Genomic DNA, 23,332 nt, shown 5'->3' with positions numbered 1-23,332 from the left:
GGGGCCGGGCGGTTGCGCGTTCGGGCGCTCGGGAGGGGCCGGGGTCCCCAACCTACCGCGCCGTCCGGGGGCGGGGCGGGGCGGGGGGGGGCGGGAGGGCCGCTCGGTGGGGGCGGGCCGTGCGTCTGGGCGGGCGGGCCGGCCGGTGGTGCGAGCGTCCGGGGCCGGCGCTCCGCCGCCGCCGGCCGGCCGGCCATGCTCATCACGCTGTGCTACCTGTACCTGTGGGCGCGCTGGGGGCGCGGGCCGGCCGCGCTCGTGCGCGCCACGGTGCAGCGGCTGCGCGCCTCGCGCTGCTCCTTCACCTTCTGCAGCGCGGCCGCGCCTCCCCGGGGCGCCCGCGTGTGTCTGAGCCGCGGCGGCCGGGTCTTCTGTGTCGGCGAGAGCCAGGTGGGCGGGCGCTGGGCGCTGGGGTGGGGGCCTGAGGGCAGGCCCGGTCGGGGGCGCGCGGCCGCGTCGCCGGCAGGGAGCCGGGAGCGCCCCCCAGCTCGGACCCCGCCATCGGCCCTGGTGCGTGCGGCCAGCGGGTTCCCTCCGCTTCGCCTGGAGGTTGCGAGAGGCCGTGGGGTCCCGGAAGGGCCAGCTGCGGGGCCTGCCCTACACGCGATGCCCTCGGGAGCCCGGAGTTTCGGGCCAGAGACCGATCGGATCACCTGTCCACGCGGTGCCCGCGCGAGGGTCCGGACGCCTGGGTCTTGGCGGTGCGGAAGCGGCGTGTACCCGTGTACCTGTGCAGAGTCGATTAGCCCCCGAGCAGCTCCCACCTCGAGTCCCTCCACCGTCTCGCCTAGCACTGGGCCGGAGGTGGGGTGAACCCGATTTCAGAGACGTACAGCAAAATCCTCAGCTTTCTGTCGCCTGTTGCCGTGGTGACAAAAAGTGCCCTACCCCCAGCTCCTGTCAGTTGCGTCATGTACCAATCGGGGCACCTACTCATTAATCTTTGCATCTTTTTGCTTTCGGTTTGCACGCAGTCCGGTCTCCTTGCCCGAATACCTAGCCTGATGGCCCCAAGTTCAGCCGGCCCTGTCACCCACAGGATGACCTGGGGTGGCCGTTCCTTTAATCTCTGCAGAACAATAGTTCTTTCCACTCAGCTATTGGAAGTGGGCTTGCGAGGGCAGTGCTGTGCAAATTGTGATGGACATCACCCACATTGCTGTCATTAACATTTAAAAGTGTTACGCTTTTAATGGTTTCTTGCTCTTTGCTCTTCCTTGTGAAAAGTTGGATCACTCTCGGCATTAAAATATGAGGTTTTCTTTGTGTGTGTAAAAGCGTGAGGAAATTAAACTCTTATCCCAGGTTTGAACATTTTGTTGGGGTTATGCTTAGGTATGCCGTTGTACTTTGCTGCTACAAATAAAAAATACCCATTCTTGTTAATATACTATATAACAGAATATGAGTGATTCTGATATCGCCTAGATGTTCATTCATTACATTCAGTAGATTCCTGAGGGAAGGAAGGCATAATTCTTTTAAGGAATCCTGATTGAGAAAGATGATAAAATGAAAAATCCAAGGGTGGATTTTTCTGTTTGTTGTTGTTAAGCTTCTAAGTCATGTCTGACTCTTTGCCACCTCTTGGACCATAGCTGGCCAGGCTTCTCTGTCCATGGGATTTCCCAGGCAAGAATACTGGAGTGGGTTGCCATCTTCCTGACCCAGGTATCAAACCTGCGTCTCCTGCATTGCAGGCAGATACTTTACTGCTGAGCCAGCTGGGAAGCCCTTCTTTTATAGTAGTGGTTTCCAAACTGGATTCATTTACTTAAAACTTTAGAGTAGAAATTTTGAACATCCAAAAATAGTGAGAAATGGGAGACAGTTTTACTTTTGCACAACTCCGTGACTTTATTGGGCTTCTGTTAACTTTGATAACTGTTAACTAAGGCTTTTCAGCCCTTGCTTACTGCTCTAGCTGGGTTTAGGTGTACCTGGGTTAAACTGGTTTTGGGCTTTTGGGTTTTTGTAACTTGTTGTCCCTCTTAGAGCTTTGCCCAGAAATCACTATGTCACAGAGATGTCCCCTCGTCCACACTAGATGTGACCAGTTAGCTCTGTATCCTCTTAGACTTTAAGTTGCCTTTCAAATATGAAATTCAAATTCAAATATGAAATTCCAGTTTTTATCTTTTTTTTATTGTGATGTTTATTTTTTTCATTAAAAAATTATTTATTTTGGCTGTGCTGGGTCTTAGTTGCAGCGCATGGGATCTTTGATCTTCTTTATGGTATGTGGGATCCTTAGTTTCAGCATGTGGGATCTAGTTCCCATACCAGGGATGGAACCTGGGCCGCCTGCATTGGGAGTGTGGAGTCTTAGCCACTCGACTACAGGGGAAGTCCTCAGTTTTTTTTTTTTTTCATTTTTTAAAATTGAAGTATAAGAAAAAAAATTGAAGTATAGGTGATATACAATGTTGTGTTAATTTCTGCTGTAAAGCAAAGTGATTCAGTTTTATATATATGATATATTTATATCATGAATATATATATAAATATTCTTTTTAAAATTATTTTCCATTATGTCCAGTTTTTATCTTTTGTTCCCTAGAAATTGGGTCTGTTTAACTTAGCAGCTTGACCTGTAATAGTTATTCAGTGTTTCACTGAATGAAGTAGTGGTTGTTGGATTTAATTAAGCTGTTTTTGAAACCTGCAATTGGGAAGTTTGGCTATTTGTGGTTAGCTACTGTTATTTTAAGACTGAAAATACCGTGGGACTGATGATTTGGTTCAGTGGATACCTTATTGTCAGTCTCCCTGGGCCGAAGTAACTTTACAGAACTGAATCTTATGCCTTTGCGGTCTCCATATTTTATATACTTAAAATCAGATGCATAAGTACCATATGTGTATGTTTATGTAATCAAAGGTCCCGCAAGAATTAAGTATCACCAAAGATGGTTTATACAAACTGGAACTTTGAAGCTTTTTGTTTAATGTACATATTTTCTCTGGGTAAAGTGGACAGTCTTTTAAATTATTTTGCTCTTTTTCAAAAGTATTGCTTATTTTTGGCTGCACTGAGTCTTCATTGCTGTTCGGGCTTTCTACCGCTGCAGTGAGCGGGGGCTGCGCCTCAGATTCAGTGAGTGGGGGCCACTCTAGTTGCGGTGGCCTGTCTTGCTGCATAGCGCGGGTTCTAAGGTGTGTGGGCTTCAGTGGTTGTGGTGCACGGCTTGGTTGCCTCAAGGCATGTGGGATCTTCCCAGACCAGGGCTCAGACGCTTGTCCTCTGCATCGGCAGATGGATTCCTAACCACTGGACCACCAGGCAAGTTCCTACAGCCTGGCTTTTGTTTTTAACTATCATCAAATAATTACATTTACCCACAGAAGGAGTTATTCTGTCTCATTTTCATTCACTGATTGGTTCAACACATATTTATTAAGCTTCTGCTTTGTGCCAGGTTACTAGGCCCTGTGAAAATAACTTTCTCATCTTCTCATCAAGGGCAGGTTTGAACTGACAAGCAAGCCTATGGATCTTGACCCAAATGCCCTTTTTGGGGGTGGGTGATGATGGACAGGGAGGCGTGGCGTGCTGTGATTCATGGGGTCGCAAAGAGTCGGACACGACTGAGCGACTGAACTGAACTGAACTGATGATGAGAAGGCTCCCGTCTTGCAGCTTTAGCTTTCAGCTTTTTTCTGCTCTGGATGTGTCTTGTTTTAAAGCCTTTAAAATTTGATGTACAGTCTTTCTAGAGAGATTTCAAGGGGCGAGCAGAAGTCAGTGATCACAGCCGACCTGCTAACTGATCTTGATGCTGTCATGGGTGGAGGAGATGGAAGAACAGCTCTTTGGGCATCTGTCAGTAACAAGCTTCTGCTGACAGGCATGTGCTTCTGAGCCACCTCACCTTCAAATGTACTTCCAAATAGTAATTTGGAAAACTGCATGTTCTCGGCAGTAAGAAATGGTGGGAATAAGCTTCAGAATTAATTGCTTGGATGAACCCTGGCCTCCTGCATTGCAGGCAGATTCTTTACCGACTGAGCTAACAGGAAAGCCCTAACAAGTAACAAAAGAAGTGAAAGCTGTCATGGGTCATTGGAGGATGTTGTTCATGTTGTTTAGTCGCTAAGTCGTGTCCAACTCTTTTGCGACCCCTTGGACTGTGGCCTGCCAGGCTCCTCTGTCCATAGGATTTTGCAGCTATTTATATAGTCAAAGCTCAACAACTGGGCTTCTCTAATAGCTCAGTTGGTAAAGAATCCACCTGCAATGCAGGAGACCCTGGTTCGATTTCTGGGTCAGGAAGATCCCCTGGAGAAGGGATAGGCTACCCACTCCAGTATTCTTGGGTTTCCCTTGTGACTCAGCTGGTAAAAAATCCACCTGCAATGTGGGAGACCTGGGTTCTATCCCTGGGTTGGGGAGATCCCCTGGAGAAGAGAAAGGCTACCCACTCCTGTATTATGGCTTGGAGAATCCCATGGACTGTGTAGTCCATGGGGTCGCAAAGAGTTGTACATGACTGAGCAACTTTCAGTTTCAGCTCAACAAAAACATGTGAGTTAATGCAGTGTATAGGAGAGCATCGGATGGCCTTATGTAGATGCCACCTGGAATTACAGAGGCGAGGATGTCCTAGATGTTAATATAAGGGACAGTTGTTTTTGAAGTCATGTTGAATCCTCTATTGAACCGTGTCTCTTTCCCTCCATCCAGTCCATTGATGACTTAAACAAATGGGCCCTGTTCCTGGTTTCTCCTTTTATACTTGAAGCAGAGCACATCGCATTTGTGACAGAGAGCATTTGGGTGCAAGGTGAGAATTTACAGAGACCGGCATCCTCTTCGGAAACTGTGAGTACCATGTTTGTCCTTTGTCGACCATTACCAAAACTAAATTTGTTATTTTACATGAGTGCTCTTTCTTGGCTTTCGTGATTTGCTTTCTTTTTGGATATTTTGGGTTGAAAGTGAAAGTGTTAGTCGCTCAGTCGTTATCTGACTCTTTGTGACCCCATGGGCTGTAGCCCACCAGGCTCCTCTGTCCCTGGAATTCTCTAGGCAAGAATACTGGAATGGGTTGCCATTTCCTTCTCCAGGGGATCTTCCCAATCCAGGTGTCAAACCTGGGTCTCCTGCATTGCAGGCAGATTCTTTACCAACTGAGCTATCAGGGAAGCCCCATTTTCGGTTAGATAAAAATATATTAGTAATGACCCTGCTGGTCCAGTGGTTTGGACCCAGCGCTTTTACTGCTGGGGCCCAGGTTGGATCCCTGGTTATGGAACTAAGAATCTGTGCAGCCAAATACATATATATCCAAATACATCTATCTATCTATCTATCTATCTATCTATCTATCTATCTATCTGAGTTTTGGGACTTCCCAGGTGGTTCAGTGGTTAAGACCCCAAGCTTCTACTGTAGGGGGCACTGAGGTCCCTAGTTGGGGAACTAAAATCGTACATGCTTCATGGTACAGCCAAAAAAAAAAAGTGCTACTTGTGTTTACGTTGTGTTCTGGTTTGTTGTATGTTACTGGGCAGCAACACCGAGGTCTCTCCCTAGATCATCTAGTCCAGCCCCACAGCTTCTTGCTGCCGAAATCAGTTCATTTCTACCACTGTGTACTGGACATCTCACCCTCAGTATTCTGAAGGCACTTCAAACTCAGTAACGTGTCCCAAACTGGTGGTTTGTATTTCTCTCCTGGGAAAAAAAGAAAATCTCAGATGAACACCCCAGCCTGTGGGTCCTTTCCCCTCCTCCTGCCTCTTTCCTGCCATTCAGTGACCAGTTCTGCTAATTTCTTTCTTTCTTTCTTTTCTTTCGGCTAAATCCACTCCTCGTGTGTCCCAGCTTTTACTCCTTCCCTTCCATTCCTCCTCATTGCATTCTCCTCTCCATTATCTTTTTGTTGAATCTGAAAATGGCATCATCGTATCGCGGGTCTCCTTTGTGGGTTTTCCTCGGGATGGCCTGTCATCTTTCTGGACACACACCCAGTGGGGATGCCCTCTGGTGTACGCTCTCAATGGATGCCTTCTCCTGGGAGCTGTCACCTCTCAGGCTTGTAGATGCCTGCCCCTAACTCCTTAACCCCCCAGTCCCCACCCCCTTATAGGCTGCTTCTCCTGGTGTCTGGGGTGAATCCTTTCTGCTCTCACTCACCCATCGTATGCTTCTTGCCTGTGGCATGAATGATCCAGGAGGCATTTTGCTGAAGACGGCCATGGCCACTGGACCTCCATCTTACACCACTGTCTTGAAGACATTGTGTTGGGATGAATGAAAAGGAAGAAATAAGACTGGAAATAGACTAGACTTGACTAGAACTCAAGGTGGATGGAAGTAAGAGTTAGGAGATAGGTAAAAGTAAAGGAAAGCAGGAATCTCTCTTCTATTTGGGGCTCAGGAGGGATTTAGAGTTTTGCAGGTGGTCTGACAGTAACCTAGTGTGCTAGGACATGACATTTTTCTCCTGCCAGTTCCTGCTGCTGCTGCTAAGTCACTTCAATCGTGTCCGACTCTGTGCGACCCCATAGACGGCAGTCCAACAGGCTCCCCTGTCCCTGGGATTCTCTAGGCAAGAATACTGGAGTGGGCTGCCATTTCCTTCTGCCAGTTCCTACTGTTTATTAAACTCTATATATACTTACAATAATAATCATACCATTTATTGAGCCCCTGCTCGGTGTTTTATATATATTACCTCTAGTACTTACAATTTTATAAGATATTATGATCATTTTTAAAGAGAAGAAAATTGAAGTTATATGATTAAAGGTTAAAGTTTTGTTTTTTGACGTGAACCATTTTTAGAGTCTTTATTGAATGTGTTGTAATATTGCTTCTGTTTCATGTTTTGATCTCTTGGCCCCAAGGGATATGGGATCTTAGTCCCCGTCCAGGGATAGAACCTGCCCTCCTGCATTGAAAGGCGAAGTCTTAACTACTGGACCACCAGGGAAGTCCCTGAAGTTTTCTTATGTATTCTAATGTTGTATATATCTAGTAAGATTTCAACTTAAAATCTGTGCCAAAATTTCTAAAATATTGCAACTATGAAAAATATCAAATATGCACAGATTCCTTTTCTAACATAAAATTGTGACTGCTCTGCTCTCATTTTCCTGAATCATTGTTGCCTAATGTGTATCTCTATCCACGTAGCAGCTTAAGGAATGTGGTTACTGTATTACATAAGGTGTGAAAGTCACAAAGGTTGTTGTGCAAATCGCTCAGTCGTGTCCGACTCTTTGCCACCCCAGGGACTGTAGCCCACCAGGCTCCTCTGTCCATGGGATTCTCCAGGCAAGAACACTGGAGTGGGTTGCCATGCCCTCCTCCAGGGGATCTTCCCGACCCAGGGGTTGAGCCTAGGTCTCCCACATCGCAGGCAGAGTCTTTACAGTCTGAGCCGCCAGGGTAGCCCAAGGTCCAAGCTACGCTGTGGTAACAAGTGATGCCCAGCCTGCATCTGAGGGAGAAGGTCCTGCTCTGGAAGGCCACCCGGGACCCAGCCCCTTTCTGCCCTGTTGCTAGGCTGCCTCCCCTCTGCCATCCTCCTACCCCACCCCACCCCCTCACCTGATCCACATTCCAGCCCTCAGAATAGGGAAAGACAGGGAAAGGTGGGGACCAGCGTGCTTCCTCTTTGAGGCTGTGATCCAGGAGCTTCCCATCACGTGTCGCTTCTCTCAGCTGCAGGGAGGTGGAGAATTGCAGTCCGTAGCTGGGCAGCCGTGGCTTCCGTGAAGACCTGGAGTTCTGTTACTCCAGGGAGAAAGAAAGACTAGATGTTGGGAGATGATGAACGTTTCTGCCGCAGCGCTCCCGTTTAGGTTACCTTCTAAGGGCGATTTAAGATCTCTCCTCGGGGCTGTTACTTAATGCTTTTTCTTTTTTTAAATCACCTGTGCTGTGTTTAGTCACTCGTCGTGATCGACTCTTCATGACCCCATGGACTGTGGCCTGCCAGGCTCCTCAGTCCGTGGGGATTCTCCAGGCAAGAATACTCGAGTGGGTTGTCACGCGCTTCTCCTCAAATCACCTACAGAGCTTGTACAATTTTTAAATAAATTATATACTTTTGGCTGTGTTTGAGCTTTTCTCTAGTTGTGGCGAGTGGCGGCTATTTTCTAGCCGCGGTGGGGGGGTGGCCGGGGGCGAGGGCTCCTCACTGAGGTGGCTTCTCTTGTTATGGACCATGGGTTCCAGGGTGCTTGGGCTCAGTAGTTGTGGGGTGCACGGGCTTAGTTGCCCTGCAGCATGTGGGGTTTTAGTTCCCAGACCAAGAATCGAGCTTGTGCCTTCTGCATTGGCAGGCGGATTCTCAACTACTGGACCACCAACACTAGAATGTCCCGGTGGTTACTTAATTCTGGGGGCGAAAGGATGCCTGTCCACCAGAGGTACTCTCCGGTTAAGTCATCTTATTTGTGATCAGAGAGTTTAGTGGATTTTGCAACCAGGAGCTAGAGCTGTCTAGAGCCATATTTTGGAGCACCATGGCTATTTGTTACACAGATGACCCAAGAGTCGACAACCCAAAGAACTTACACAGCTCTGTTTTGTAAACTGGGCTTCAGATCTTAAAAAGGAGTTGATTTCAAAGGTCTCTGTCTTCTAAGTCTGCTGTTCCCATTCAGGTGTATTGCTCAATGGGATTTTACAGCTTGGGGGTGTTCATTAGTCTATGTATTTCACCTAAGTCTCAAGTCATTTGAATTTGATAGGATCCTAAGATATTTAATAGCAAATATGTTATTGAGGAAAGACTGTTGAACTTGATAAAATCCTTTCCTATTTTTAGGACAGTACCACTCCTTCAGCTATTGAAAATGCCATCTTTTCGGATTTTGAATATCTCCTTTGTGGTCATTCTGCAGACCCCCTCCCCCCACCCCCCGACAACAAATAAATGAATTTCAGGAATTCAGTTTAAAAACTGTAGCATTCACACATTCATATTTTCACTTAGTCATTCTTTCACTAAGATATTTATTGAACAGTAGTCCTAGTTATTTTGTAGGTGCCATAAGAGATACCAATGGGTCATGGCAAATTTAGCTCAATTTTCAGGGTCTTCTGTACTTATATTATCAGTCCTGTTTAGTACAAGTCGATGACCCAAAGAACTTACACAGTTTTTTTGTTGCAAAAAATTCACTCATGTTCTTTGCATTCTATAAAGGCCTTCATCCATCCATCCATCCATCCATCCATCCGTTCATCCAAGGGCTGCTGAGTGCCTGTTACGTGCCAGATTATATTCTAGGGCTGGATGTATGTCATTTGAAGATGAAGGGCACATTCAGAGGGACTTCCCTGGTGACCCAGTGGTTAAGACTTGCCTTGCAATGCAGGGAGTGTGGATTCAGTCCCTGGTCTGGGAGCTAAGATCCCCTATGCCTTGTGGCCAAAAAACCAAAATGTAAAACAGAAGCAATATTGTAACAAATTCAATAAAGAGTTAAAGGAAAATAATGGATTCAGTGATGACAGTCACAGTCATCTTATGGATGGGGGAGAAGATAGCTAAGTAAATGAACGATTAAAGTCCATTGTGATAAGTGCTCTGGGAAAGCAAGTGTGGGGGAGATGGTGAACCCATCCAAATGAGGTGATGTCGGGAAGGACTTTCAGGGTGGGGGCAACAGCTGAGTTTTAAGGCAAAATAGGAATTAGGTGAAGAAGGAGGAAAGGGCTTCCTAGGCAGGTGCAGAAGCACTCAGAGCGTTTGTACCTGGGACAATTGGAGTCTAATTAAAGCAATTTTTAAATTTGCTTTTGGCTGCACTGGCTGTTCATTGCAGTGTGTTAGCTTGGTTGCTTCACGGCACAAAATGAAGTGAAAGTCGCTCAGTCGTGACTGACTCTTTCAGACCCGCATGGAGTATTTCCTGCCAGGCTCCTCTGTCCATGGAATTCTCCAGGCAAGAATACTGCTGTAGGTGGCCGTTCCCTTCTCCAGGGGATCTTCCCAGCCCAGGGAGCGAACCCAGGTATCCTGCATCGCAGGCCGATTCTTTACCATCTGGCCACGAGGGAGGCCCAGGAACACTGGAGTGGTTAGCCTATCCCTTCTCCAGTGGATCGTCTGGACCCAAGGATCAAACCAGGGTCTTCTGCATTGCAGGCGGGTTCGTTGTCAGCTGCGCCACCGGGGAAGCTCTCATGGCACGAGGGATCTTATTATAGTTTCCCGACGATGGATCGAGCCCAGGTCCCCTGCATTAGAAGGCAAAGTCTTTAACCCCTGACCAGAAGGGAAGTCCCAGTGAGTCTAATTAACATGAGTTGCCAGAGTGGCTCAGGAGAGGGCCAGCGGAAAGATGCGGCTGGAGCATTGTTACTGTTGTTTAGTTGCTAAGTCATGTCCAACTCATTCTGTGACCCTGTGGTGCATCAGATTACCTCGATGCAGTGATAGCTTTCCAGAACGTTACCAAACATTACCAACATTACCAAATGGTCACAGTACCCAGTGGTCATTCATTACCCAGTGGTCACAGAATAGAGAGGCTCTCAGACCAAGTTAAGATGCTCAAATTGCACAGTCTATTAAATCAATTCAAAATATAAGTAAGAAACAGTTCTGGGTTCTGTTAACACTTGGAATGGGGCTCCTGAGGGGTGGAAGGACTCTACGCCTGAATCCTGAGCTAGGCAGGGTTCACACATCCTACCTCTGTCTGCTGCATTGGCTGTCCTTTAAGATTACGGTCACAGGGACTCTGCGGGGGGAGGCTGCCTGTGGCCAGCACACGCTTGCTCTGTTGGGGAGATTCAGGACGTCAGGGTGTCTGGGAGAGCTACGGCTTACCAGTGACCTGCAGAGAAGCCGCGTGTTTTGCCTGTTTCTAGGCAGAATGTGCATGGAACCCTAACAGGTGGCTGATTTAGGGATGACATAACTGTCAACTGGGGCTCCCCTGGTGGCTTAGATGGTAAAGAATCTGCCTGCCATGTAGACACCGAGGCTCGATCCCTGGGTTGGGTTGAGCCCCTGGAGGAGGGCATGGCAACCCACTCCAGCATTCTTGCCTGGAGAATCCCATGGACAGAGGAGCCTGGCGGACTACAGTCCATGGGGTCACAAAGAGTTGGTCACGACTCAAGTGACTTAGCCACAACTGAGTGACTTTCACTTTCGCTTTTTAACTGTCAATTGGGAGGTGGCAGATCCGTGTCTTACTATTATCTAGGATTTACTTGGTCCATCCTTGATTTTCTGCCTGGGAGCAATACTGTCTTCTGTTTTGTTCTTTTTATCAGTGTTTAGCACACATGTTCCTTTTGTCTTGCTTGTTTTTAAGCACATCTTAAAAGAGACTGATAGCGTATCTATGAAATTCTGTTTGTTTTTCTGGTTTTCTATGTACCAGAATTAAATGTTCTTTAATAGTATGGCAAATACATAGGGTACATGGATTATAAAGGTTTATATGCACTAATTGGGAATTTGGACTTTATCCTGTGGACAGCAGGCTAAAACATTTCTTTTTCTTCTTTAAAGCAGAATGAGCAGATTCTTATGTTAAAGATCATAATGCAGGCAGATTGGAGACTGGATCCGGGGGAGGCAAACCTGGAATGGATTGTACCCTGTGTGGGAAGAGAGGTGAACCTTGCAGAGTATTGGCAGCAGGGAGGAGAGGTGTGGAGACAGATTTAGGAGCTTTTTTAGGAGCTGATGATGGATTTTTGGGTGGATGGTGGGTCATTTCTGGAGGCGGGGAATATGGCAGGAGGGGCTGGTAGAGGGGCCCCTATTTTAAAGAATGCAGTGTTGCACACTGTTATAGTCAGCTTGGCTGGAGTGAACAGGTGACCTCAGAATTTCGGTGGCTTCTGACAGCAAATCTTCATTTTCTGCTCATGTCACGCTTGAGGCTGAGCAGGTCTCTGATTGCTCTGGCACACTGGGTCTGCTTCAGGCTTCTTTCCCGTGTGGGGACCAGGCAGAGAGAGCACGGCCGTCTCAGGACATGCCATTCCCGCACGGAGCGGAGGCGTGAGAGAGCTGGCCGAAACCCCGTGTCGTAGATTTTGGTTTAAGGTGGCTGCAGACTCCTTCCTCTTAAGGACAGGTGGAATTTTATACCCCTCCCTTGAATCCAGGCTGACTTTAGTGATTTGTCTGCCTCAAGGGATGTGGTGGAAGAGACATTCTGGGGCCTCCAAGGCTAGATCATAAGAAACCTTACAGCTTTCGCCTGGGTTCTTGGAACCCAGCTCCCATGCTGTGAAGGAAGCTCAAGCTGCCCTGAGGCGAGTTTCCTGTGAAGAACTGAGGCCCTCTGTGGACAGTCCTAGCTGGCAGGCAGTCTCAGCTCGCCAGCTGTGTTGGGAACCCCCTTGGATGTGGATCTTCCAGGCCCAGTGGAACCACCCTGACTGATGCCATGTGGAGCAGAATTGCGCTGTCCTTGTCAAGCTCTGCCCAGATTGAGATTTGTGAGCGCAATAGATGATTAGTGCAAGCTGTGAAATTTTGGGGTTATTTGTTATGCAGCAGTGGCTAACCACAACACTTGGGATATCTGTTAAAACTTCTGTTCTTCCTTGGCTTACCAACATGGGGTTGGACAGGGATATAAAGTGAAAAACTGTGGCTGCTAATACAGTACCCTGTAGACGCTGGGCCTCACAGGCTTATTGGGCTTTTAAATAACATACATCATAGAAAACGGTTATGACAGGGACTTTCCTGGCGGTCCAGTGGTTAAGGCTCTGGCCTTTCACTGCATGGGGTGTAGGTTTGACCCCTGATGAGGGAACTGAGATCCTGCATGCTGTGTGGTGTGGTCAAAAAAAAAAAAACAAAAAAAAACAGTTATAACAACAAGGGTATTTCTATTATTTTCTGATTAGCTGTCATTTACTCAGAAAATTAGAACACCTAGACCACCCTTTTCACTGAATTTTCTGGTTGGTTATGGTTTTGCAGATCCGTCTTAAGTCTCATCAGGGTCACTTTATCATTTCAACTGTTGCTTCTTGTGGGTGGACTTATCATATGCTGTTAACTTGGGTTTCCAATCCCCTTCTTTTAAAAGCACCATACATCATAGTACCTTGTTAAATAGAGAGTGAAAACGAATTCTATAGTCCTGCTGTATCCTTTCTGTTCCCAAACCCAAAAGGCACTGAGAACAACTGAAAGTGGGAAATAACCTCTTCCCCTGACTGTCATGGTTTCAGATCTTCACATCTTTGTGTATCTAGCCCTTTTCCAATCAGTTCATTGCTAGATGTTTAAAAAACCTAACATGTAATTACACTGATTTGGGAGAAGAGAAACGAGAGCCAAAAAATTAGCAGTGTCGAGGCAGTGACGTTGATCTTACCCAGGCTCACTAATGGTGACTTGTATTTATGTGGGTTCTCTTGTGAAACAGAATGGGTGTGTGTGTGTGTGTGTGTGTGTGTGTGTGTGCGTGCGTGTGCGTGTGTGTGTGTGTGCCTGTGTGCGTGCGCACATTACACATACATATATAGGGAGGGAGGGAGATGGAGAAGCAGTGGGGGAAGGGAGAGAAAGACAGACAGAAAGAGGTTTATTTTAAGGAAATGGCTTACGTGATTGTGGAGTCTGTGCTTATGCATTGACCCCTTGGACTGTAGCCCGCCAGGCTCCCCTGTCCATGGGATTTTTTTCCAGGCAAGAATACTGGAGTGGGTTGCCATTTCCTTCCCCAGGGGATCGTCCCCACCCAGGGATCGAACCCACGTCTCCTGCATTACAGGTGAATTCTTTACTCCTCAGCCACTGGGGAAGCCCAGTTGTGGAGTCTGGCGAGTCCCAAATCTGCAGGGCAGTCCAGAGGCTGGAAACTCCTAGAAGATAGATGTTGCACTTTGAGTGAAGGCAGTCTGGAGGCAGAATTCCCTCTTCCTCCGGGAACTGCAGTCTTTTTCTTGTAGGGCCTTCAGCTTATTAGACGAGGCTCACCTGTGTTACAGGAGGATGCTTTGCTTTACTCGAAGTGAAATCATTTAAAATGTTGACCACGTCTGAAAAATATCTTCACAGTCACCTCTGAAATGTTTGGACAAATATCCAGATACTGTGGCCCAGCCCAGTTGGCACATAAGGTTAACCGTCACCTGACTAGTTGTTAAGGTTCCCATCCACTCATTAGCCGCAGTGCCTCGGCTCAGCACCCGCTGCAGGCAGCCTTGGGAAGGGCAACTCACTGAAGAGGGTTTAAACCAGCGCCCTTGGGCCCCGGGCCCCCTGCCGTGTGCACATTTGTGTTGAGGTGAGTGGAGCAGAGGCATTACTTTGCCACCAAAGGTCCGTCTAGTCAAAGCTATGGTTTTTCCAGTAGTCATGTACAGATGTGAGAGTCGGACTATAAAGCTGAGAGCCGAAGAACTGATGCTTTTGAACTGTGGTGTTGGAGAAGACTCTTGAGAGTCCCTTGGACTGCAAGGAGATCCAGCCAATCCATCCTAAAGGAGATCAGTCCTGAATATTCATTGGAAGGACTGATGCTGAGGCTGAAACTCCCAATACTTTGGCCACCTGTTGGGAAGAACTGACTCATTGAAAAAGACCCTGATGCTGGGAAAGATTGAAGGCAGGAGGAGAAGGGGATGACAGAGGATGAGATGGTTGGATGGCATCACCGACTCAATGGATATGAGTTTGAGCAAGCTCTGGGAGTTGGTGATGGACAGGGAGGCCTGGCATGGTGCAGTCCATGGGGTTGCAAAGAGTTGGACACGACTGAGCGACTGAACTGAACTGAATGGAGCAGACACATCACTGCCTTTGCTGTGATCATCGTAGCCTCAAGTTGCAAGCTTGGGTTTCGGAAGGGCTTTCTGCACGGGCGAGGAAATCCCTTTGTTTTGGGCTGACGGGGGCTTCCTTGGCTTTGATCTTTGGGAGTAAGCCTTTGACTTGCCTTCCCTTTTCTTTCTCTGCCTCTTTGTCTCCAGCTCAAAGTGCAAAAGGAAAGCGGACTGTTTGCATTTAGTGACCGTGTGGCTTTGCTTTGATGGGGCCATGGTGCCGCTGGAGGAGTTTGCATGGTCTGTGGCTCACGGACCAGGTTCCTAGAAAAAGGAAACGCATTTAGGTGAGGAAACAGCTGGCTGCGTTTAGAAACTTGATCCGGGATGAGTGTGTATATTGTTCTCTGGCCATTTCCTGTCCTTCCCCTTGATATGTTTACCTCCTGTAGCTCTCCTGCAGGGTGTGAGGATTCGATTGTTGGCTCCTTTTACACCAAGTGCCTACTTTGCGTTCCAGCTCCGTGCTGGTGCTCCCCGAAGCAGGCTGCTACATCAACATCTGAACAACTAAATCCTGGGCTGGGTCTCCAGTGGTTGAACATCTCCCATCATTCTCAGCCGACATAGTGCTGAGAACAAAGATGCTTTTAGTCTCCTGCAGCGGGCTTGCACTGCTCCTTTTCATATTTCCCATTCACCCTCAGCAGAAAACTCAGCTGTCACCGAGGTGGTGGTTTATTTTCTCATTCTCCAGAGCTGACATCCTTCCTGCACTCTCAGAGCTGGAAATCATCTAGATCTTTGTCTGGATTGTAGACTTCAACTCTTCATCTGGGATCAAAGGTGTTGTATTTGAAATGCAGAATTCTACTGAAGCCTGCGTGGGTCAGGCCCACCCTCCAGGCGAACCTGTGCGGAGGTGGCGGAGTCAGTCTAGTGTGTGTGCTCACTTGCTTAGTCGTGTCTGACTCTTTGCAACCTAATGGGCTGTAGCCCGCCAGGCTCCTCTGTCCATGAGATTTCCCAGGGAAGCAAACTGGAGTGGGTTGCCATTTCCTTTTCCAGGGGATCTTCCCCACCCAGGGATGGAGCCTGCGACTCCTGCAGTTGTGAGGGAAGAGAATTCTGCCGTTTCTCTTTCTGCAGATATTCTAGACTGAGGAATGTGTTTCAGCCTGTTGATCATAAAGATTTGTGTTTATTATTTTTACCTCTAAGACAAGGTTTCTCAGCTTTTAGAATGATTGTTTGCCTAAGGAGAAAAGTTAAATTTAATTTGAATTCTCTTTTAAGGAGAAAAGTGAAGTAGTAAGGAATAAAGATTTTGTGGAGTAGGGTTGGACCTTGGTGGACTCCAGACTCTTTTTTTTTTTTTAATTGAGATATAATTCACATAGTGTGAACTTCATCCTTTTAAAGTGTTTACAGTTTAGTAGCTGTACAGTCATCACTAATTCCGGAACATTGTCATATTCCAAAAGAAACTACCTACCCATCAGCATTCCTCTCTGATTCCCATTAGTCACTCCCCAGCATTCCTGTCTGTGGCAACCACTAATCTACTTGTTAACTCTATAGATCCTTCCATTTTGATTTTTTTATATAAACAGAATCATTCAATATGTGACCTTTTAGTAACTGGCTTCCTAGACTTAGCACAACTTATGCGGACACTTGGGGTGTTTCCACACTTTGACTGTGATGAATACTGCTGCTGTGCACTTCTGTGTACAGGTTTTGTGTGCAGACATATGTTTTTAGTTCTCTTAAGTTTTATTCTCTAGGAGTGGAATTTCTGGGTCATTAGGAAACTCTGTATTTGACTTTTCGAGGAGTTGATGAACTCTTTTCTAAGGAGGGTGTACTGTTTTACAGTTCTACCAGCAGGGTATGAGGGTTCTGATTTCTCAGCATCCTCAATAGTTGTTACTTCCATCTTTTCAATTGTAGCCGTCCTAGTAGAGGATGAAGTACCTCATTGTGGTTTTTATAAAAAAAAATAATTTTATTTATTTTTGTTTTCTGCCTGTGCTGCATCTTTTTTGCTGTGAGGGCTTTTCTCTAGTTGCAGTGAGTGGGAGGGGGTGGGTACTCATTGTGGCATTTGGGTTTTCATTGCAGTGGCTTCTGTTGTTGCAGGCCACATGCTCCAGAGCTCAGGCTCAATAGTTGTGACATGCGCTTAATTGCTCTGTGGCATGCGGGATCTTCCCAGGTCAGGGATCGAACCTGAGTCTCCTGAATTGGCAGAAAGATTCTTTACCGTTGAACCATCAGGCAGGCCCCTCATTGTGGTTTGGATTTATGTTTCCCTAGGGGAAGCAGTGGAAACAGTGACTGACTTTATTTTTCTGGGCTCCAAAATCACTGCAGATGGTGATTGCAGCCATGAAATTAAAAGATGCTTACTCCTTGGAAGGAAAGTTATGGCCAACCTAGACGGCATATTGAAAAGCAGAGACATTACTTTGTCAACAAAGGTCCGTCTAGTCAAGGCTATGGTTTTTCCAGTGGTCATGTATGGATGTGAGAGTTGGACTGTAAAGAAAGCTGAGAGCCGAAGAATGGATGCTTTTGAACTGTGGTGTTGGAGAAGACTCTTGAGAGTTCCTTGGACTGCAAGGAGATCCAACCAGTCCATCCTAAAGGAAATCAGACCTGAACATTCATTGGAAAGACTGATATTGAAGCTGAAACTCCAATACTTTGGCCACCTGATGCGAAGAGCTGACTTATTTGAAAAGACCCTGATGCTGGGAAAGGTTGAAGGTGGGAGGAGAAGGGGACAACAGAGGATGAGATGGTTGGATGGCATCATCAACTCAATGGACATGGGTTTGGGTGAACTCCGGGAGTTGGTGATGGACAGGGGGGCCTGGCGTGCTGCAGTTCATGGGGTTGCAAAGAGTTGGACACGACTGAGCGACTGAACTGAATTGAACGACAAATGGTTTTAACAATCTCTTCAAGTGCTGTTGCCACTTGTATATTTTCTTTGGAGAAATGTTTCTTCAGATTATTTGCCCATTTTTAAAATTGGATATTTGTCTTTTTATTGTTGAGTTGTGGGAATTCTTTATATATTGTGGATACAGATCTCTTACTGATTGATTACATGATTTGCAAATGTTTTCCCCCATTTTGCGAATGGTCCTTTCATAAAGTGTTCATTGAAGCACAAACATTTTGATGAAGTCCAGTTTATCTATTTTTTTCTTTTATTGCTTGTACTTTTGGTGTCTTACCTGAGAAACCAGTGCCTGATTCAACATTGTGATGATTTACATCTATGTTTTCTTCTAAGAGTTTTGTAGTTTTAGCTCTTATTTAAGGATTTGATTCCTCGTGAGTTAATTTTTATACCTGGTGACACATGGTCTGGGATAGGGGGTCCATCTTCATTCTTTGCATGTGGGTGTCCAGTTCTACCAGCACCATTTGTTGGAAAGATTATTCATTCCCCTTGAGTTGTCTGGCAACTTTGTCCAAAATCAATTGCTTTCAAATATATACATCTATTTCTATATCCTCAGTTCTATTCCATTGGTCTATATGTCTATCTTGATGCCTGTAGGACCCTGACTTTTAAGCCCCACGTTTCCTGGTTGGGCAAGTATCCTCAGGGCAGAAGTGACTTGTGGGAATTTCCTTTACCTCTGTAGGTTCAGGATTTATCCTGGCATTTGGCTCAGAAGTTCATAATCTCGTCAATTCTTCAGTGCTTTTAAGATGATTTTTTAATTTATTTATCCAGCATTTAAAAAAAAAAAAAAACTTTTCAGAAGAGGGGGCAGTATATTCCTGAGAAGATTTTGGGAAGTAGGGAAATTATTCATGGCTTCTTAGAGAAGGACCACTGTATTCAGTGGGTCTTCCCAGGTGGCCCAGTGTTAGAGAATTCACCTGTCAATGCAGGAGACAGAGGAGATGCAGGTTCGATACCTGAGTCAGGAAGATCCCCTGGAGGAGGAAATGGCAACGCACTCCAGTATTCTTGCCTGGGCAACCCCATGGGCAGAGGAGCCTCGCAGGCTATAGGCCATGGGGTCACAGAGAGTCAGACATGACTGAGCATGTACACACCACGAACCAAATATTCAATATTGCTTTTAAAGTCAGATTTATAATATCTAGTAATAACAGTTGCCATTATTTGAGCACTTTTTCTGTTTCCTGGTGATTCAGACGGTAAAGAATCTGCCTGCAATGCAGGAGGCCTGGGTTTGATATCTGGGTCGGGAAGATCTCCTGGGGAAGGGAATGGCATCCCATTCTAGTATTCTTGCCTCGAGAATTCCATGGACAGAGGCGCCTGGCGGGCTATAGTCCATGGGGTCGCAAAGAGTCGGATACGACTGAGCGACTAACAAACACACATGTTCTGTCCCAAGTTTTCAACTGGGGGCATGACAGTAACTTTTAATCTCATTAGCATAATGAACCTATAACACGATGGGTTACCCCCATCATTCCTGTTTTATAAACGAATAAGCAGAGACTTCAGAGGTTCTGAGACTTACCTAGGGACAGACAGCGACGATTAGCTGCGTTTACCCAGACCCAGACCTTGGACCCCTTAGCCAGGCTCCCAACCCCAGGGGAACTCCCGTTCTGCGCGGTCCAGTTTCCAGTTCTTCCATGAACACTGGAGAGCTTTGGGGACTGCGCTCTGTCTCCCTTTCCCGTTCTCCTTTCCCCTGGCCCCCTTGTGGTGGAAGTGTGCACTGCGCCGGGCGGGCGCGCTCTGGAGAGGCGGTCCCAGCTACCCTCACTTCAGGAATCGGTGGGAAGCCTGGGTACACTTCCGGTTCAGACAGAGCGTGGTGCCCCGGAACCTGCGTTTTCACGTGCTCCCGGGGACCTCTGTTGTCTTGGGTCTTGGACCTGACTTTAGGAAAATCTGTAGTATGATTTGTATGTATGTGTCATGATGCAAACAGGATCTGTTTACATCATGGATACTGTGGACTTACGGTGTTCTAGTTCCTATTACTGAAGAGCGGGTTTTCCCAGTGTCTGGGGAGTGGCCCTTTCCCGTTTAGTCCCTTTAAAAGCAGTATATGACTTCAATTACTGGTATTATTATTGGCTGCGCTTGAAGGATGTGGAATCCTAGTTGCCCATCCAGGGGTCAGGCCCATCCCGCATTGGAAGCGCAGAGTCTTAACTACTGAACCACCAGGGAAGTCCAATACTTGCATTACTTTTATTTTTTTTTAAATTTCCTTTATTTGTTTTTGCCTGCATTGAGCCTTTGTTGCTGTGCGGGCCTTTCTGTAGTTGTGGCAAATGGGGGCTACTGTTAGCTGCGGCGTGTGGGTTTCTCATTGCAGCGGCTTCCTTGTTGCAGAGCAGAGGCTCTAGGGCCCTCGGACCTCAGTAGTTGTGACGCACCGGCTTAGTTGCTCCCCGGCATGTGGGGTATTTCTGGACCAGGGATGGAGCCCGTATGTCCTGCATTGGCGGGTGGATTCTCTGCCACTGAGCCACCGGGGAAGCCCTCAGTGATCCTTTGAAATGAGAGCGTAGTGTTTAGTGCTTTGTAAGCCTTGTTGTCAGGGAGAGATGAGAATGTTGGAGCCGGGACAACTTTGATGTTAAAATGTAACATCCAGTAACCCTTTGGGTTTGACTGTGGTGGGAGCTGAAGGGAAAAGTGAAGTATCTAGTTATTTTAAGGAAGAAAAATCTCACCCTTTCTTCTCCTTCCTTCGCCCACTCTGTCTCAGATTGTGAAGTGGTCTGACTGCTGTTTGCCGTTAGCTTGCCGACCTGGGGATCCTTATCAGTTAATCGCCAGAGCAAGCGTGGATGACTTCAGCAAACTAGGGGTGGCATTCCTGGAAGATAGACTCCAGATGGCTAATGGACTGATACCCCAGAAGATCGTGTGTAAGTAACTTGGGGAAATGTTCATCATAGCAGGATGCTGTAGTTAACAAGCTTAAGGACGGTTGAGCACTCCTGTCTGGTGTGACTTAAAGTCAACGCTGGTGGTTTAGTCGCTAAGTCATGGCCGACTGTGCAACCCCATGGGCTGCAGCCCGCCAAGACTCTTCTGTCCATGGAATTCTCCAGGCAACTATACCGCGGTGGGTTACCATTTCTTTCTGCAGGGGATCATCCGGACTCAGGGATCGAACCCAAGTCTCCTGCATTGGCAAGTGGATTCCTTCCTGCTGAGCCCCCAGGGAGGCCCTTGTTTGTTAGTATCATTATCACATAAAAGATTGACACCCACGCAATTGAATCTCTAAGCAAGTGGACAAAAATCACCTCTCTGAAACTCCACCTGTTTACCAATCAACATGAGGGTCTGAGGTTTTCTGATCTGTATGGGAAAGATGTGGAAATTCCCAGTTTCACTTGGGATTGTCAGGGGTACCCGTCTAACTGGAGGGTAGGGGATGGGGAACGGTTATGTGGATCCCACGGAGGCCACGGAGTTGAAAGGTGATGTGAGCTGCTTGGAACGGAGGTTGTGGGCACGGAGAAGGCCCCGAGGTTTTGCGCTGAGATGTGAGACAAGGCAGAGGGCTGATGGGTTGTCTTTTTCTCTTCCCTTTAGCTGTCTACTTGCGGGACTCTGCCCTAAAGGAACTTAAGGGTCAGGCCTCAGACCTGCCAGCCCAGCTCCTGCAGCCCGACCCCGAATCTTCTGTTGAGAGGAACCCTGAGCCCGACACTATGGAGAGCAACGGCTGGGAAGACCCCCGGTCTCTGGGTTCCACATCCACACGGGGGCCAGGTGGGGCCCCTGGGGGGGGCGAGCCGGCCGTGGACGGTGACAGAGGCGCGGGCTCCGTGGAGCACTGCCCCCTCCATCTGTCAAGCTGCCATGAATGTTTGGAGCTTGAGAACAGCACCATTGAGTCCGTCAGGTTTGCCTCTGCAGAGAACATTCCAGATCTCCCATATGACTACAGCGGCGGTTTGGAGGGCCTCGACGACGACCTCCGCCCTGAGAGGGACGAGAGGAGGGTCAACGTCACGGGCAAGGCCCCCAACATCCTCCTGTACGTGGGCTCTGACTCCCGGGATGGCCTGGACCGGCTCCAGCAGGTCCGATCGGCGCTGGCCGACTGTGTGGACACGGACTGTTACACGCTGTACCACCTGCCGCTGGAAAGCGCTCTCAGGGACCCGTGGGCGGACAACTGTCTGCTGCTGGTCATCGCCACCGCGGAGCCTGTCCCCGAGGACCTGTGCCGCAGGTTCACGGCCTATCTCTCTCAGGGAGGGAAGCTGCTGGCCCTGGCGGCGTCCTTCACGCTGCCTGGCTTCCGGGTGACCAGCAAGGCCCCGCTGCGGGACACGGTCCAGACCTTGGTTTTCTGCAAGGCGGACGGGAGCCCGGTGAGGCTCAGCGTCTTGAGCAGCGGCTGCGTTTACGAGGAGGGGCCTGGGGAGCCGCTCGGCCCCGGCAAGCTCCGTGGCCACCTGGACAGTGAGGATGGGGACAGGCTTCTGGTGCAGGTGCCTTTCGGGACTCACGGAGGAGAAGCTGTTCTTTGCCAGGTACGGAGGCCTGCAGCCAGCTCTTTGGGTCTCTTGACGGGACACACTCCTGAGGGTTCCAGAAAGGATGACAGAGGGTCTGTGGGCTGTGTGGGGAGGGTACTTCTGACCTTGTCTGGGGAATTTTTGCCGCTGCTGAGTTGCAGGTTGAGATGCGGGCTGTCCTGTATCCTGTTTCACTGAAAGGCTTGTGATGGAGGAGGGAGTGAAAGTGAAAGGCATTCAGCTGTGTCCTACTCTTTGCAACCCCCATGGACCTATACGGTCCATGGGATTCTCCAGGCCAGAATACTGGAGTGGGTAGCCTTTCCTTCTCCAAGGGATCTTCCCAACCCAGGGATCGAATGCAGGTCTCCCGCATTGCAGGCAGATTCTTTACCAGCTAAGGCTATTTAAAGACTGCTGGTTAACCACGGGCTAGCCAAAGCTTCTTGCTTGTTTTAAACTGTATACTGGTTATGTTGTTGTTCAGTTGCTCAGTATGACTCTTTGCGACCCCATGGACTGCAGCCACGCCAGGCTTTCCTGTCCTTCACCATCTCCCAGAGTTTGCTCACACTCATGTCCGTTGAGTCGGTGATGCCATCCAACCATCTCATCCTCTGCCGCCCCCTTCTCCTCTGGTTGGTTATACTCTTTCTAAAATCTGTCAGTTCACTCTCTTGCCTCAAAACACTCTTTAGTTAATAAACTTAAACTGTTATCTAATGTAGGGAATTGAGTTCCATGGGTTGGTGATTCCCAACAGTAGTGTCTGTCACATTAAAATGTTGTAGTTGATGTCAGGGATGTGCCTGAACACTCACCAACTGCTGGGATACTGTGTTGAAAACACCTTCAATTCCTTAGTTCCTTTATGATTTGTCACTCTTAAAATCTAAGTGCTGAGCACAGGTTCAAATAAGTGAAGTGATCTTGAAGTGATTTCTGGCAAATTATTACATAGGTGGTGGTGCTAGTGATAAAGAACCCGCTTGCCAATGCAGGAGATGTAAGAGACCCGGGTTTGATCCTTGAGTGGGGGAGCTCCCCCTGGAGAAGGAAATGGCAGCCCACTCCAGTATTCTTGCTTGGGAAATCCCATGGACAGAGGAG

The 23,332-nt window shown here is 47.9% G+C and overlaps 1 protein-coding gene across 4 annotated transcripts in view; it reads left to right on the top strand.

The window, feature by feature from the left end:
* Window positions 1-23,332, top strand: part of HLCS (holocarboxylase synthetase) — a 212,777-nt gene that overhangs the window by 21,739 nt on the left and 167,706 nt on the right. Inside the window, exons 1-5 of one of the 4 annotated variants that reach the window (XM_070466969.1) lie at window positions 2,561-3,848; window positions 4,685-4,822; window positions 14,924-15,063; window positions 20,449-20,611; window positions 21,288-22,237. In XM_070466969.1, coding sequence (XP_070323070.1) covers window positions 20,578-20,611; window positions 21,288-22,237 — 984 coding nt within the window. In that variant the 5' untranslated portion in view covers window positions 2,561-3,848; window positions 4,685-4,822; window positions 14,924-15,063; window positions 20,449-20,577. Of the gene's footprint in view, window positions 1-106; window positions 391-2,560; window positions 3,849-4,684; window positions 4,823-14,923; window positions 15,064-20,448; window positions 20,612-21,287; window positions 22,238-23,332 lie in introns of those variants that run through there. The other 3 variants (XM_070466966.1, XM_070466967.1, XM_070466968.1) reach the window with 3 other exon arrangements.

The sequence above is a fragment of the Odocoileus virginianus genome, chromosome 4 (genome assembly GCF_023699985.2).
Source record: "Odocoileus virginianus isolate 20LAN1187 ecotype Illinois chromosome 4, Ovbor_1.2, whole genome shotgun sequence".
NCBI lineage: Eukaryota > Metazoa > Chordata > Mammalia > Artiodactyla > Cervidae > Odocoileus > Odocoileus virginianus.
Note: the sequence above shows the minus strand (reverse complement) of the source record. Positions and strands in the feature narration are given on the sequence as shown.